The sequence below is a fragment of the Megalops cyprinoides genome, chromosome 10, assembly GCF_013368585.1.
Source record: "Megalops cyprinoides isolate fMegCyp1 chromosome 10, fMegCyp1.pri, whole genome shotgun sequence".
Taxonomy (NCBI): domain Eukaryota; kingdom Metazoa; phylum Chordata; class Actinopteri; order Elopiformes; family Megalopidae; genus Megalops; species Megalops cyprinoides.
This window is the reverse complement of record NC_050592.1, coordinates 3837685-3853959: the sequence shown is the minus strand read 5'-3', so window position 1 is coordinate 3853959 and position 16275 is coordinate 3837685. Positions and strand designations below refer to the sequence as shown.

Sequence of the window (16275 nt, the reverse complement as noted above, 5' to 3'; positions counted from 1 at the left end):
AGTGGTGGAGCACCTTTCTAACTGCAGAGCCCAGAGTTTCCTGGGGTGCGTGCAGGGGTGACAATGATCTGTTTGACTCGGTGCACTTTACTGGTGGCAAGTGCTGTCCTACACACACCCTCTCTCACCCTCCCCAGGCGAGTCACCTCTCCTCCAGACCCATCATTTGCCCTGACACCACTGACAGACTCGGTCTGCACGCACACCGGCTGCGGTCCCATCGGCAGGGCCAGCCAAAGCTGCAGGTCAAGTTAAAGAGGCAAAAAAAAGCTGCCTGCTTAACTTAAGTTTCAAACCCCTCTCAGCTAAACCCAAAATTTGGAATGGTTCAAATAAAGCCAAAGTGAATCAGACCGTACACGCATCAGTTCACGGAAGTATCCAAAAGTTTTACTTTCGCAAACAAATCCAGAGGTCTCTCACTTTCTGTCCCCGAACCCCAAACACAGCCGCGTGTCACCTCTCAATAAACTGGCAGGTAGCGTTTCCACGGTTACTGGAGCGTGAAGCCCCGCAGAGGGGCCACACTGCGCCGAAACAATTTATTAAAGCCACCAGGAGAGCTGGCCGGCACTGATAAGGAGCGTGTGTCCGAGACGAGGGGACCGCGCCACTCCACAGAATGAGTCACCTGGCCACCTTCCCGCCTCGCTCGGAGTCGCTCTTTTGAGGAGGAGAGGAGTTTGAAGAAGCTGTCAGTGACAACTGTGACAAGACGGAGGGGCTTAAGAGACCAGGAAGAGGCTTATTGAGAAAAGGCAGCGGTAACCGCATTTCTTACCTTTACGGCAGGTGGAATTGCTATTTCCCACATTCTCTTCGGTGCGATAAGTATCTGAGGTATATTACCTGTGTGGTACTGAGGGGGTACGCTAACCAAGTGAAGACTTGGAAACTACAGCCGTTCCAACTCCAGCGACCTAGCCCTAGCTAGGCTCCAAAGCTGCCAGGCCTGTCATTTAATTGAGATGTTGTAACCACGTCTCCCCCTCTCTCTCCTGCACATCCCGCTGTCTCCTTGTCTCCTGTTACTGACAGAGCCATTTTGGATCACAATGAACATGTCGTGAATAGAGTCAGCACCAGGTGGGGGGGTTGGGGAATGTCTTCACATGGCCTTATCATCACAAGGAGAAACTCTGCAACACAAAGAGATTCTAGGTGCAGGCAGCTGTCAGTGCGACATAAAGGCCAGTCTAGGCCCACGTGTGCAGCCCAGCCGGGCACACAGAGACAGCCCCTGGCTGATAACCAGACAGCACTGGTGCACTGTCAAAACACATGTTTTACAGGGAAAGGACAGTGATAGATATGCTTCCTCCCTACCGCAGGATAGCAGATATTATTTATGTATCGGGGCTTAGGTGGGGCTTCTCAGTTCATTTAAACGCGGTTCATTTTTTTCTGGGAGGAGATCATTAATACTGAACAGGCCGTGCCAAACAAAGGTAGCCTCGCTCCTAATTTGGGTCATTATGTAATCTGATTTAGCCGACTTCACTTCATTTGTTTCAGCTTAAAAAACATTTAGCCGGGCGGCCTGTTGTCATTTCTAAAAAATGTGAAGGCCTGCAAGACAGGACAGATCCACAGCCAGATGTTAAGCGCAGGTCCGTCTTTGCTGTGAACTTCCCACCTTTCCCTGGATGGTTTCCATCCATAACCGGTTTGGACAGGCAGAGAAATTCAGCCCGAGCGATATGAAGTCATACCTCCGAGGAAAACGGCGGAGCTTCTTCTGAATAAACGCCCCGTTGATAACCCGCACACATAAATGATGTCAATGGCTTGATGCGCGGATCCTTTCTGCCAGGTCTCAGTGCTGGCTGTCTGTTGTTGCGAGGAGTACAAATGACATGGCTGGGATTCAAACCAGCTATTTCCCGTGCGCAAGGGCACTAACTTAAAATGGCTCCACAGGGGCCTGCTGTTTGCTGTCAGACGAGAGAACAGGATCCTATCTGATTGATTTGTTTTCCACTTTTCCACTCCGTTACCGGGACAGCTTTCTTCGTATACCCAGGAGCCTACGTTGTCTTTACCTTTTTTTTTTTTTTTTTTTTACCCATAATTCTACCGGCGGGCGCATTCGGGCCCACCCAGTGCGCTCCATTCGTTTCAAAGGGGGGAAATCTTAGCGCTAAAGAATCCTATTAAATCCTATCTGCCCAGAAACAGAATCAGTACATACCCTGAAGTAAGTCAGCAGTATCGATGGATTTTAGAAGCCGAAGAAGAAGAATCACCATCACTGGTATTAGCACTAGTATCGGTATTTTAACAAAAAAAACTGTAACTGATGTAAGCCGCTCTGGATAAGAGGGCCTGCTAAATGCCAGTAACCTTAGGCATAAACCAGCATCTCCCAGTGCCACACTGGAACCCCACGTTCCCATCACTCACCCCCACCATACCGAACATACATTAACTTTGCTTTATCGCTTGTATTGTCCAAGGTGGTGGCCAGTTTTAATTAAACCCAGGGGGAAGGTATTAATTGCCACAGAGTTTCAGCTGACTTGGCTGGGCTGCTTAGCGCCAGCCTGTGCCTCTCATTCTGATGGTAAGGTGCGTTCGGAGGGTTAAATGCTAAACAAGTGCGCCGCTCACACTCACCAACCAAACCCCCAAACCTGCCAACACGACACACCACCAGTTCGCTTCCCGGGGTCCTTGCATGTTTTGCCACCCCCCCTCCCCCCTGCACCCCGTCCTCTCAGAAAGCTTGTGATTTTCAGACTCAAACGCCAGGACCGACCCTGCGGGGTTACGCTGCGCCCCGCATGCTTCCGGAGCTTGCGGCTGGCGAGCTCCCCCGTTGGTCAGACAGCGGAAAATGAAGCGGGGCGGCGTTTGGAAAGCGGAGCGGCGTTTGGAAAGCGGCGCAGAGCCGTCTGTGGCGCCAGCCTCTGCACAGAAACACACAGCGGGTGGATTACACAACGAGGGCAGACGCGTGATTACGCTGGAACCCGTCCCCCTGTTTCCCGGCTCCAGCGCTCGACGGCCGCCAAAAAACGAGCTCCAGTGATGTCACCCATTAAAGAAAAGTCAGTCACGGTAAGCGGGTACGAGTCAAATAAGTTCGTTTTCCAAAAGTGAGGAGGAAGAAAACACAGCAGGAGAGAGTGAAAAAGAAAGAGTGAAAGAAAAAGATTAAAAACAGAGAAAACGTACAGAAAACAACAGAAACAGAGAAGGAAAGGCCAGAAACACGGATCAGCAGCAGCAGCGGTCCATGTGAGAACACATTGGAGGGATCAGCTGTTGCTTTTTTGATAAATATTTGGTTTTCCGTGTTAAATTTGGGCTTTTGATGAGGGATGCTTTGGTGCCTCTGTTTGCACACAGTCTGTCAGCCTGCGTTTTCTGCTGAAGTGGTGTGAGCACGGAGCCCACCCCCCAACTACACCAGTCCTACAGTCGGCACATTCCTTATCCCCTGAGTGCGTCGGACCCCACACAGCCAAACACCCAGCTGGCGAAAGCCGATGGGTTATGCAAGCCGGACGTCTGAAGCTCGACTTCCGTGCGGGTTCTTACATCCTCGAGGATTCCCTGTATCACCCCGCGCATTGCGAAAAACACATTCGTTTTCGCCGTTCCCACACTTTCAGAGAGGTGTAGAGAGGGTCTGTGTTTACACACGGCTCCCCCCGTTCCCAAACCCATCCCCCCCCCCCCCCCCCGCGGTAAACACGTACACAAAGTGTTCGTGCAGATGGGGAAACATGGCTCTGTCTATGAAACGGCTCATTGCGAAACGCTGCCTATTTAACGAGAAGCAGACGAAGTTACTGCGGCCCCTGAGTTTACAGGCCTGGCTCCAAAATGCGGAGAGTGACACGGAGCGCTTCAGAGACAGCGGATCGCCACTGCTGCGCCACTCTCCTTTAAAACAGTCAGCCGTTGGGCAGGCAGATGGCCCGGGTTCGAAACAAGCCGCATCATGTGGTGACAGTGACCAGCATCCTACAGCAAAGGACATTCTTCCTGCCTCTGTAGGGGTGTACATCTCAGAGTCTCCTCATGCCACCGCTTTCACACACCCTGAAACGTGTCAAAGAATCATGCGGATGATATCAGGAAGATGCACCTATCCTGCGTTTTGTGTTCACTCACCTGGTGCACTGTGGGATTTGTAGTGTGAAAAAAGTTGTTGGCATGCAAGTTTATTGGAGGATTCCATTTAGTATGCCTCTGCATTCATGAACAACTGCAAACAATGTCGCTGTGAGACGAGCCTCACTGGCATTTGACAATTCCAGAAGGGATGGGGAAAAAAAAAAAAGCAAAAATGTTGCAAAAAACATGTTTGGATCCACAATCAACGATCCTCAACCAAAATGGCGGCTGTGCATGGGGCATATGGGAAATGCATGGCATTATGAAAGGGGTCTATATGAAAAGTAGGGAGACTCACCGCGCAGGAGGTCGGAGGTGGTGTGCGGTGAACTGTAGGTGCGGATCAGCTGCCAGTCGAAGTCATCCTCCTCCCCCTGAGTGAACTCACACAGGCTGGGGTCCGAGTCCTCGTCGAAGGTGCAGCCCGCTGCTGGAAGGAGAGGGAAAGCCCTGTCAGCGAGTACAACTCCAGAGCGAGTACAACTCCAGAGCGAGTACAACTCCTCAGCGAGTACAACCTGGCCTGCATCCTCTCACCCAACTCACTGGCAGGTCAGAGACAGGCCGTCACAGCTCTTGCATATGGGATATTTAATTCAGCTCCTTTTAAAAGTGACATACTCTCCATAATATATAGGCACATGCACCTACAGAGCGGCCATAATATTACCATCATACCCCTTATTAAACTGGGAGCGAGAATGTGAAATAGCAAAGTCTTAATATAATATTTAAACCAGACAACCCTGAGCAAAGACAGAGAATCAGAACCTCTCTTGCCTCAAGGATCAGACTCGTTGGTATCCTGGGGCGTTTGAATATGCTGCAATGTATAGATCTCTCTGTGAGCACTCCATTTTTTAATCATTTAGCCTCTGCTTTACCAGGTTAGTCTCACTGAGATTAAAGATCTCTTTTTCAAGAGAGGCCTGGCCAAAAATAGCAGCATGTGAAGTTTAAGACAGTGACATGTTTACAACAGAAATATGACATGTATCAGCAGGCACTGCGGCCATAGTGTGGCATCATGGGACAGAAAGTGAAGGACTGTGGGACTGCTTCTGGTCCTGTTTCCAGAGCAGGGCTCACAGGGGCCGCATTTCGCCATGATAACCCCTCTGATCTCATTTCCACCTCTGTCTGGGGAGAGATCCCAGACAGCAAGATCCACATCCATTTCCAGCTCCATCATCCACACAGACATCAATAACCCACATTCACAGTGCTGTAGGTCTGCTGCCCATGGAGAGGTCTGACTGGCACAGAGACAGGCACACACACACACACACACACACACACACCAAACAATACACTTACTCATGCATGTGCACAGACACAGATACAGACACACACCCAAATACAGTCACACAAACACACACACACACACACATATCAAACACATACACACAGACACAGATACACACCCAAATACAGTCACACAAACACACACACATATCAAACACACACACAAAGTTTTTAAAGGCCGGCGCCCCGGGAGGCCGCGTTTATTATCCTAATACATCATAACCTGCTGAATCCCACAAGCCAAAAGCTAATTTTTCCAAATTACATGTAACAGCCGGAGTTTTTTTATGGCCCTTGGGTCCGGCGTAATGCTAAAACCGTCTAACCCCCCCCGCATCTGCCTCTCTCGGCCGCATTAGCCTGCCGGTGTGAAAATTACAGGGCCGCAGTGGGCGGCCACTGGATCACCGACGCCCGACGAGCGACCGCGACAGCCGGCGCCGGAGCACCACGGCAACACGAGGAACACGCTAACGAGCCGAAATCACCATTAGCGGACCTTCAAGGTGACCTCCGCTGCGCGTCTGTTCACCACCGCTTCAGCCGGGCCTCTGAGCTCCCATTACCCAAATGCGCCCCGACGCAACAACCGTTCCGCCACGAAAAAACAGGCTGCCAAAAAAAGAACGTAGGCGAGGAGTCACAGGGCGGATCGACCGACAGGGCCTGTCAAACGTAGGGTTAAACCCGGGCTCGGTGGATAACCGATCTGCCTAAACAATGCGACCCCCCTCAAACTGTACCTTTTGAACCCGAATCTTTCAACCTTGGGGAGCTGAACCGTTTAAGCTGAAGCAGCATCTCCCCACACTCTGGAAACCCGAATGGTCTGCCATCGTTTCTCTTTAGCTGAAAATGCTGGCGCGCCGCAGACTCGTAAGAGACAGAAAGGAACGCGGCGGCTCGATAATTTTAGCAAGGAGGCCGCTATTCTGCTGCGAGGGACCCAGAGCTCTCGGCAAAGCAAGATGTATCACAGTGCTCGCAACGGAGACGGCTCGATGCATAAAAATGCAGGAGAGGGAGAGGGGGAGGGAGAGGGGGAGGGAGGGCCAGCAGCTCTCTGCCAGCTGAATTTGAGAGGAACAGATTGTAGCCCGTGACGTGCCCGTCGAAAACACACAGAGTGACGCGTGCCCGGTGAACATTTCAGCACAACGGCATGCTGCGATGTCGCGGCATCGGTAATGTTACATCAGCGTTGCGGCAGCATCGGCCGGCGTACAGTACGCGAAGGGTGAGGGGACTCTTAGCGTATTAGCGGCGGTTTGATTTACGACGGCCGCTAAGCGGTTCCTACACTGATCCCGCGCGGAGGTCGGGGGTTAATTGCTCCGTACAGGGATCCGTCCCTAATGGAACGGAGAGAGGTATGGGAGCTGACACAATAAAAACCCCCGTAGTATATTATTCCCAGCTGCAGCGCTAAGCGCCGGAGCATAAGGAGAGGGGACGAAACGGCGGCGCAGACGTTCCTCTCAGACCACGGCCTCTAAATCAGAACCCGTGCGCCGTGCCAAGCGGCCCGCCCGACGCTCTTGCTCAAACAGCCCCACACCGCTGCTGTCTCAAGACCCTCTCCGCGTAGTAATTACGTTACAAGTTGGCAGGGGCCCCCGCGGCTCGCCATTTTGAGGCGCGCTTAGAGACGCTGCCAGCAGGGCTAAAAGCCTCCTGGCTGGAGCACCGGGGGTCTGCTTTTGTGTTCGTTCATTTGTCCATCCGTCCATTTGTTTTGTTTATTAATGTAGAACAACTTCTCCCCGTATTTTTTTTTTTTGCTTTTTGAAAGTCATGCCTTATTAGCATATCCTTTCGCAGCGAGCCGCAGGCCTGTTCTGGGCCTTCGGAAGGGTGTCAGCTGTTTTTTTTTTTTAGGACTGCTGAAGTTTACAGATGAAACATCCCCCCCACTCCTTTTCGTCCCCGTGTCCTTCAAAGAGAGCCGGCTCCTTCCCGGTGTGTTAACGGATGTGAACTTTTTAATTGCCTGCCCTTTTTTCCGCGCTGCCTGTGTCTGGGCGGAGTGCGGCACAGTGCTCCAGCAGACCCCCCGGCTCTGTGATTATTCCCTGAATGAGGCTCCCTCGCTGCCCAGGAAAATGTCACCAGCTGACACTTCCCACTCATTTCTGTGTGTAAGCCTCATCCTCCCTCGGGTGTCTCGCCAGCTTGTTCCTGTGGTGGAGGGAGCTGCCCTACCCCAACAGGGATGTGGGAGTGTGTGTGTGTGCGATTGCATGTGCGTGTGTGTGTGTGTGTGTGTGTGTGTGTGTGTGTGTGTGTGTGTGTGTGTGTGTGTGTGTGTGTGTGCGTGCACGTGCAGGCCTTTGTGTGCGATTGCATGTGCACATGTATGCAGGCCTCTGTGTGTGTGTGCGTGCGTGTCTTTGTTTGAGTGTATGTACACATGTGCAGTCCTGTGTGTGTGTGTGTGTAGGCTGGCCTGTGTCTGTGTGTGTGTGCGTGTCTTTGTATGAGTGTATGTACACACGTGCAGTCCTGTGTGTGTGAGTGTGTGTGTGTGCGTGTGTGTGCCTGTCTATGTCTGTGCATATATGCAGGCCCATACTGTGTGTCTTGTGCTTGGATTGGATTCTTATCTCAGTGGACTATTGTAACAGGCATACAGTCAGAGGACACAAAGTGTGAGGGCTCCCTTAGAACAATGATTCAGTGCATACAGTCAGAGGACACAGAAAGTGTGAGGGCTACCTTAGAACAATGATTCAGTGCATACAGTCAGAGGACACAGAAAGTGTGAGGGCTCCCTAAGAACAATGATTCAGTGCATACAGTCAGAGGACACAGAAAGTGTGAGGGCTCCCTAAGAACAATGATTCATTGCATACAGTCAGAGGACACAGAAAGAAGTGTGAGGGCTCCCTAAGAACAATGATTCAGTGCATACAGTCAGAGGACACAGAAAGAAGTGTGAGGGGTCTCTGAGAACTGATCATACCAGCTAGGTTCACTTTTTGGCAATATTCCATACATGACTCTAAACTGCCATTGGAGAAAAGTGACCACTGGGTTGACCTTCAGCTTAATGACATGCAAGGCCTGGCTCTAGCCTCTGAGCTGAGCTGAGAGAGGCCATTTCCTACTAAAACGGCTCAGGTATCCCTCCCCAAAACGACACAAAGACGTGACGTGGCATGTCCTTAATGGAAGAGTTTAAAATCAACAAAGTGCAAAACACAGCGATTCTACCAAACAAGCTGCACAAGTGGTAACTGTCACAGGTTAATTGGTTTTTCATGTTTCTTCAAACGGTCATCAATCCTGGAACTGGCTGTCTTCAGATCCATTTGCCTCACACCAAGCGGACATTCCTCTCGATGGTAACAAAAAATGAGTATCGTGTCAAACTAAGTAAACGCCCTTGGTCTAGCTGTGGAAAACACTGACTTTTTCCAAGGAAGAAAAAGTGAAGGAATATCCCAACCTCACTGTATTGTATGTTTCAACTTACATCCCCCCCCCCCCCCCCCCCCCCCCACAAAAAAAAGCTATCTGCTCAACAGATATAAACACATAAAGTTGGGCTAACTTTACAGCGACCAAAATAACTTCAGAGAACTGCTGGCACTGTTGACAGCTCTCTTGAGGAACTAAAAAGAGCAGAAGATGTAGAAATAGATACTGAGTAGTCAGAGCCCGGTAGGACGAATCGGTTCCTACATGAAAGGTAGGAGCGCGGCAATTTGTTTAACAACACCTCCAGGTTGCCTGTGCCTTGCCAGGGATATTTAAAGGGTGTCCCACTTTGATGTGCGCACGCTATCGCTGGTCTGGCTGTCCTCCTGCATTGAGTTTTCCCATATGCAACTGGGCAAATGAGATCTTCTCTCTCCCTCATCTCTGCGAAAGCTCCACTTTGGCTTCCCCTGCCTCTCTGTCTAATTGGCCGCTTGCTATGCACCGTCAGACCGGGAGACGCACCAGGCTTCCTCGTTAGCAAAACTCTGGTAATCCTCTATATTTACATATGTTCTTTTTTTCTTTTTTATGTGTTGTCCCCACCGTTTACTGCTTTTTTCTTCTTCTTCATCCAGATTTAATATATTCAAGGGGAGACAAGGCACACAAAATGTGCCTGCATACTAAAGCCCAAAAATGTGTACGTGCACACGCGCACACACACCCACGCGCACGCACGTATACACATGTATCCACGTTTTTTCTTCTTCTAATTTTAATATATACAAGGCACACAGCATGTGCCAGCATTCTAGACACACCGCAGACACTAAAGGCGAAAAAATGTGCACGCACACGCACACACACACTCACACACACACACACACACACAGAGATAGACACACACACCTAAACCTGCAAACACACACGTACAGGCACGCTGGCACTGGCATTAACAAATGCTCACACAGGCACACACACACACTCACGCGCTTACACGGGCACATACACACACGCATACGCACAAACATACATGCACGCAGCTGACCAGCTGCCACTCCCGCCCGGCTCACTCGCTGACCAGCTCTCACATTTATTCATTTTACATTTATTCATTTAGCAGACGCTTTTATCCAAAGCGACGTACATAGGTTACAGTTCTTTACAATGTTATCCATTTATACAGCTGGATATTTACTGAGGCAACTGTGGGTTAAGTACCTTGCCCAAGGGTACAGCAGCAGTGTCCCAGTGGGGATCGAACCGGCAACCTTTTGGTTACGAGTCCTGCTCCTTAACCACTATGCTACACTGCCGCCCACCTGGGCATCGTGCAGCGCAACGCAATTAACTGCAAATGAAGCTTCATTAGGGTTCTAATGTGCACCTGGGAAGAGTTCTGCTTAGAGCTAATCAGCCAGGTGCTTCACCACTGCCGCGACTGAGGGGAAAAAGCACCGCTCTTCCAACACAGGCTAAACAAGCTACAACACAACCGCAAAACTAAAACTATATGCCTTCTGTTTCCCTCTCACACTTACACAACCTCTGGTACAACGTGTTATGTCTTCCCTTTTTGTCAGTATTAATCCAACATGTCTCAAATCTCAGAAAACTCAGTTTTTTTGTCTTTGATCATTTGATGTGTAGCGTTTGCCTCTGTAATTAGTACACTGCGAGATTTGTGATGAAAAATAAAAAATGAACACGTTTTAGGCCTTTTGTCTGCGGAGTGCAAAAACGCCCCTAAAAAATGGATGAAACTTCTAAAGCGTTTCACAATAAATACAGCTTTTCAACAGAAATAATTACCCTGTCCTTTTTTTTTTTTTTTTTTAAGTTCTTCCAACCATGTAGAAGCTTTTGTATTGCAGGTTTCACAGGCTGCGGAGAGAGTGTTAAAGCATCTGAGTGAGTGTGTGTTTCCATGCAGGCAAGAGCATGCGTGCATTGGGGGGCGGGTCCTTGGATTAGTTTCAGTTCAGCTTCATGAGGTCACTGAATGGATTTCTACTTTGGTAGAGTAGATACTGCCAAGCAACAGGCGACGGAGCTGGGCAGATGCCCAGAAGGGGGAGAGTGGTGCGGAAACGGTCAGGGCGGTGTGGAGAACCACGTGGTCTGCAGTGGAGCGTAGCGGGGTTTTTTTTTGTTGTTGTTGTTGTTGCTGTTCGAATCGTGGCGGAGAGCGGCCACCTGTCGATGCGGACAGCGTGTTGCGAAGCTACGCGCCTGGTAGAACACCTGTAGAGGGATCAGCATCGGAAGGTGTTAGAAGCAGGCGGAGAGCCTCCCAGGTCTGGCCAGGATTAGGAGACAAAGCCCCTGGATGACGGATGGCGGCGAACGGGCGGAGACGACCGCGAAGCCTGAGCTCGGGGCGTCTGTGATTGAGCCTCCCTGGGAACCACACACCGGTACATTCCCCTTCAAGATGGGGCAGCAGTGTAGCATACCGATTTAGGAGCAGGGCTCATAACCGAAAGGCTTCTGACGCAATTCCCCCCAGGGCACTACTACTGTTCCCTTGGACCAGGAACTTAATCCACAGCTTCCTCGGTAAATATCCAGCTGTACAAATGGACAACACTCTGAGTCACTGTGGACAAGAGCATCTGCTAAATAACAACACTCAACATTGTTAGGACAGTGCAGTGCCCCGTCCTCAGCGTTCATCCCAGAGCACAGAGACGCGGTGTGAGGGAGAGAGCAGGAGGCTGCAGGTGAGGAGATGCTCGCTTATTTCGGAGATTAAAGACAGGGAGCCCCTGTGCTCCTAATGAAGCTGAGCGGGTTTCACCGATAAGCGGCTCAGGGTTTGGAGATACTGCACAGACCCGGAGAAAAGCGCATTCGCAGTTCCAGTTTGACGGCTATCTTAAAGCCAGAGACGAGATGGCAGAACCCCAGTGCAAACGCTGTTGCGTTCGATAAAGCACATCTTTTCCAGAGCAAGGAAAACATCCAAGCCACTCTAATCCAGCTACCAGTTGATCGGGATCGATTCCGAAGGACCCTTCATATAGCCGGCCCACCTACTGCCTGCGCCCCTCTGCCAGGTGCGTTGCATTCTGCCCTCATATTCCCCCGCCTCTGCCGACACTCGAGGCACTGAGGACGGGTGGTATTTTGGGGAGAACGTGGTCTGCCCCCCTATCCCCCTGGAATGGCAGAGCCGCTAGCCTCCAGCGGGGCTCTGATTTGCATGGAGGCAAGCAAGGCCCATGCATCAGAACTGACAGGTTTATTCATCGGGGGGGCACTCGGCACTCGGCACTCTGCCGTGCTATCTCCGCAACCCATCAATACTAAATACGCAATGAAATCACCTCTCCGCCTCAGAAGGGCCATTAATAACCCCCCTACTGCTAAATCAATCCCTAGCATAGAGACAAAGCAGGAGGACGACAAGGAGGCTGCACTGCAACAACCAATCTGCTGCGTGACCCAGACCCAGACCCAGAGGTTGCCAGCTCGACTCCCAGGACAGACCCTGCTGTAGTAGCCTTGGATGTGCTACTTAATTAATACTTAATAAATACTCATTATATAAATGTATAATGTGCAATAAGCAATGGATGTATCACTTGTAATAAACAACTAATGCAACTGAGGTGAAGTGAGCAAATTAAAAGCAAATGCTGCTGCCAAAACTGAACAGTCAAGTCAAAACCCCCCATCAGCAAATGAGAGCATAATTTCAAAAAATGATTTCAAGTATTCATTTCAGTTGATGTTTAATTAATAAATCTAATTAATTTCCTATTTACTCTGTATTTACCATATATCTGTGATTACTTTATAAAAGTCAAACTTAATAAATAATTTTGTCTTTTGAGTGCATTATTAATTATGAATAATGTTTTTTTAAACTGAGTAGAAAGGGTCCTTGAATGAAGCGAGGCTGACAGCAGGGGCAGTGTGCATGTTACACAATGCTTCCTGTGTCTGCTGCAGTCGTCTTTACACCAGGGAAAGAGCAAAACTGCAAGCAGGCTCACGGAAACGAGGCCAGGGAGGGAGGCAGGGAGGGGCAGAAAGACAGACGATTCACGGGCACTGAAGGGGCAACACGCCTCAGACTGCGGATCTTTCCCCTGAGTCACTCCAGCTGCACAATATCGCCGCCCTAGGGGCAGACGCCGGTGCATGGATTTCAGCTCTGGCACGTGCTAAGAGACGGGCTGGGTTACGGAAGGGAGAGGTGTGAGCAAGGCTTTGTTTTTTAGATGCGGGGCCGAAGGGTCAAGACGGGGGTCTGGATAGGAGGGGATGCTGGGATTACCGCCACCTTTGTGAGAAATTTCCCTCGCAAAGATGAGTGGGAGGGCGTGGGAACTCTCAGCTCCGCCTAATAGAAAAGCGCGAAAACATCAATTATTCCTGCCCACAAATTTGTTGGGAGGAGGCACCCGCGTTTGAAGTGTCGGATAAGGAGATCTTCTAAATTATTGAAATTCTTTTGTTTTCGCATTTAATCTTTTTTTCTCTCCCTTTTCTTGTCAGAGAGACATCAGTTAAGGGCTCCGTCTCACACGGTTGTGGCGACGGCGTCTATTTCTGATGGAAGCGGTTAGCGTCTCCCCGACGAGGAGACGAGAAACAAACCAGCCTCATTAGCAGGAGGAAATGGGCGCTGCCTGCCACAGGTTAACAGCCGTCTTTTTCTTTCCAACACATTCCAAGGTTAAAGAAAAATCAAGGAAATGAGATTAGCAGGTACAGCCTGAGATTGCATACCCTCACCTTTCTGTCGCCACCTAGTGGTGGGGAGCAGTGCTGACCAGTGAGTGGATGGACAGACGGACGGACAGACAGACAGAGGCAAACGCAGGGAGAGGGGAAAAATATCATCAGCGCGAGGGCAGTGATTCCACCGGCCTCTTTCGTAATTCCATCTGTGAGTGATTATTTCTGTTTTCGCAGTGTCTGGGTCAGGAGGAGGCGGGGTTTCGCCCGCTGTGAGAGGCTGCGCTAGGATCCCGGGCGTGAGGGTGACGCAGCACAGGGTCCGGAGAGCTTTATGTAGCTTTTTTTTTTTTTTTTTATTAACCGTGAACAGGGCGGAGGAGCAGGAGGAATGTTAAGTGGAAGGATTCAGGAGGCTGTGAATAAAAAGGCCCCCGGCGCTCTGCCAACATGGCGGGCCTGTTTGACCATGGCATCTGTTCCCCGATCACCCTGTGCCCCCCCCCGGCCGCTCCTCAGCTGCAGGTGGCCGGTGGCAGGTGCCACAGCTCCACCCTCTGACAAGAGACCACATGTGGGTCACATGACCAAAGGGAGCCACGCCCACTTGGTGATAATATGACTGACCGGCCACGGCTGCACTCCGGCCAGCAGGGGCAGAATCTCCCGTGTGGAGGCAGGCAGTGGTGGAATGCACAGGGCTTTGCTATCAATGCCGTCAGTCACTGGCACTTCTTGGCAGGAACAGCAGCCCCACTGAAGAAGAAAGCTATTACTGCATTCACCCGTTCCCTCACACGCTCATTCATCCACACACACACACACACACACACACACACACACACACACACACACACGCAAATCACAAATACACACAAGCTCACACACGCGTACACACACTTACTTGCTGTCACACTTACATACACACATACACTCATATGCTTTCACACACACACACACACACACACACACACACAAATCCCAAATACAGGTAGATAAAGGTCACACACGCACACACGCACACGCACACACTCATATGCTTTCACACAGACACACACACACACACACACACACACACACACTCTCTCACACACACTCTCACACACATTCTATTCCCAGCTGGCCTGGCACTGACCAGTAATAACCCCTCTGCTGGCACCGGGGCTGAGCTCACGTCATGCAGCTGCTATACCGGACGGCATTCCCTCATCAGCCTGGCCTCATTTTCGCTCTTCCCGAAATCTGCCTCTCCGCCTCCCTCCCACAGGGCGTCCCGTGTGGATAAGAGGAGGGGGAGAGGGAGAGGGAGGGGGCGGGCGTGGGGACGGGGGCGGCACGCTCCAGACAGACGGCCCCTGCAGGACACAGCCACACGCTCATCACACCCCGAAAAAAAACCCCGCAGAGCCTTTACCCACTGCTGGTACACACGAGGGGCCCGGCCCTCTCTCTTCCCATCCCTCTGCCTCCCTCTTTAGATTTCTCTCTCTCTCTCTCTCTCTCTCTCTTTCATCTCTAGCTCTGTCTCTCCTTTATCCTTTCCTTTTTCAATCAATCCTTCTCTCTCCCCCCTCTCTCTCCCCCCGTCTCTCTTCTTCTAGCTCACTCTCTCTCTCTCCCCTTCTCTCTATTGCTCCCTTTATCCGTCTCTCCCTCTCTCACTATCTCTCTCCCTCCCTCTCTCTGCTTTCCCTCTTTCTTCCTCTTTATCTCCCCCTCTCTCTCCCTCCCCTTCTCTCTCTCTCTCTCTCTCTTTCTACAACCCCCCACCCCTTTCCCCCTCTCTTCCTGGGATGCAGAATGACTGCGGCATGTAGGGGTGGCAGAGCCATCTTAAATTTCGTCAAATTAGTGGCAGCGAGGCCCTGGGGACTCATTGAGGGGGAAGTGGTCTTTGATTTGAGGCGTGCTGAATGCTTCCTCCCTGACACCGCCTGCAAGCGTGCGTTTGGAGCGTTCTGTTTTTCTTACGAGCCCGTTTCCTTCCGCAGGCGCGACTCTGACGGGCCACGCCATTTTCCATGTCCCTTTTCTGCACCACGGGTCCTCAAAACCTACAGCCTGCTGAGGAAGGCGGATTCTTCACAAAAAATACAGCTCGAATAAAGCGAAATCCACAAAGCGCGCGTCGTCCGGCTCTCTTTAATTTACTGCCGGTTCCACTTCCGTGAAGCGGCTCTCAGAAATCCAGACCCTCCTCAGAAACGTCATTTTTCAGAAACTCGTTCTGCTTCTTGAGAACGGGTCCCGGCGCACCGTGAGCGTGGAGATCGGGCGAGAATCTCATTTGAGTCGGGCAGGGAACGCAGATTGAATTCGGCCCTCCATCACGTCACTTCCTCGCCCGGTCCCGCCGTCAGAGAGGGGGCCGTAATCACCCTCACAGTTCAGACGCGGGAGAGCAGAGAAGAGCAGGAGGCAAAACAATCGCGCTCCGAGATTAAAGCTCTCCGCGCTTGGCAGTCTTTCAGAGTGCAGCAGTGAACTGCAGAAACCCCTGCCAGCTCTCAAAAAAAAGAAAGAGAAATCTCAGCTTCTCACCACAGGTAAAGGCCGAAGGCAAAGCTAGCGACCATCAGCACTGCCGTGACATATGGCACACGAGCCAATCAAAGTATTTTCTTTATGGACAGGAGCGCATTTTGATTGGTGCACTGACTGACTGTGATTACTGACAGTACAAAGTACCTCTTACATTACACTACATTATTGTCATTTAGCAAATGCTCAAAA

The 16275-nt window shown here is 50.8% G+C and overlaps 1 protein-coding gene across 8 annotated transcripts in view; it reads right to left on the bottom strand.

The window, feature by feature from the left end:
- Positions 1 to 16275, bottom strand: part of ptprub (protein tyrosine phosphatase receptor type Ub) — a 202245-nt gene that overhangs the window by 135855 nt on the left and 50115 nt on the right. For 5 of the 8 annotated variants that reach the window (XM_036538070.1, XM_036538072.1, XM_036538074.1 and 2 more), the window contains exon 2: positions 4424 to 4555. In XM_036538070.1, the coding sequence (XP_036393963.1) occupies positions 4424 to 4555 (132 nt within the window). The remainder of the gene's footprint in view (positions 1 to 4423; positions 4556 to 16275) is intronic. The other 3 variants (XM_036538071.1, XM_036538073.1, XM_036538078.1) reach the window with 1 other exon arrangement.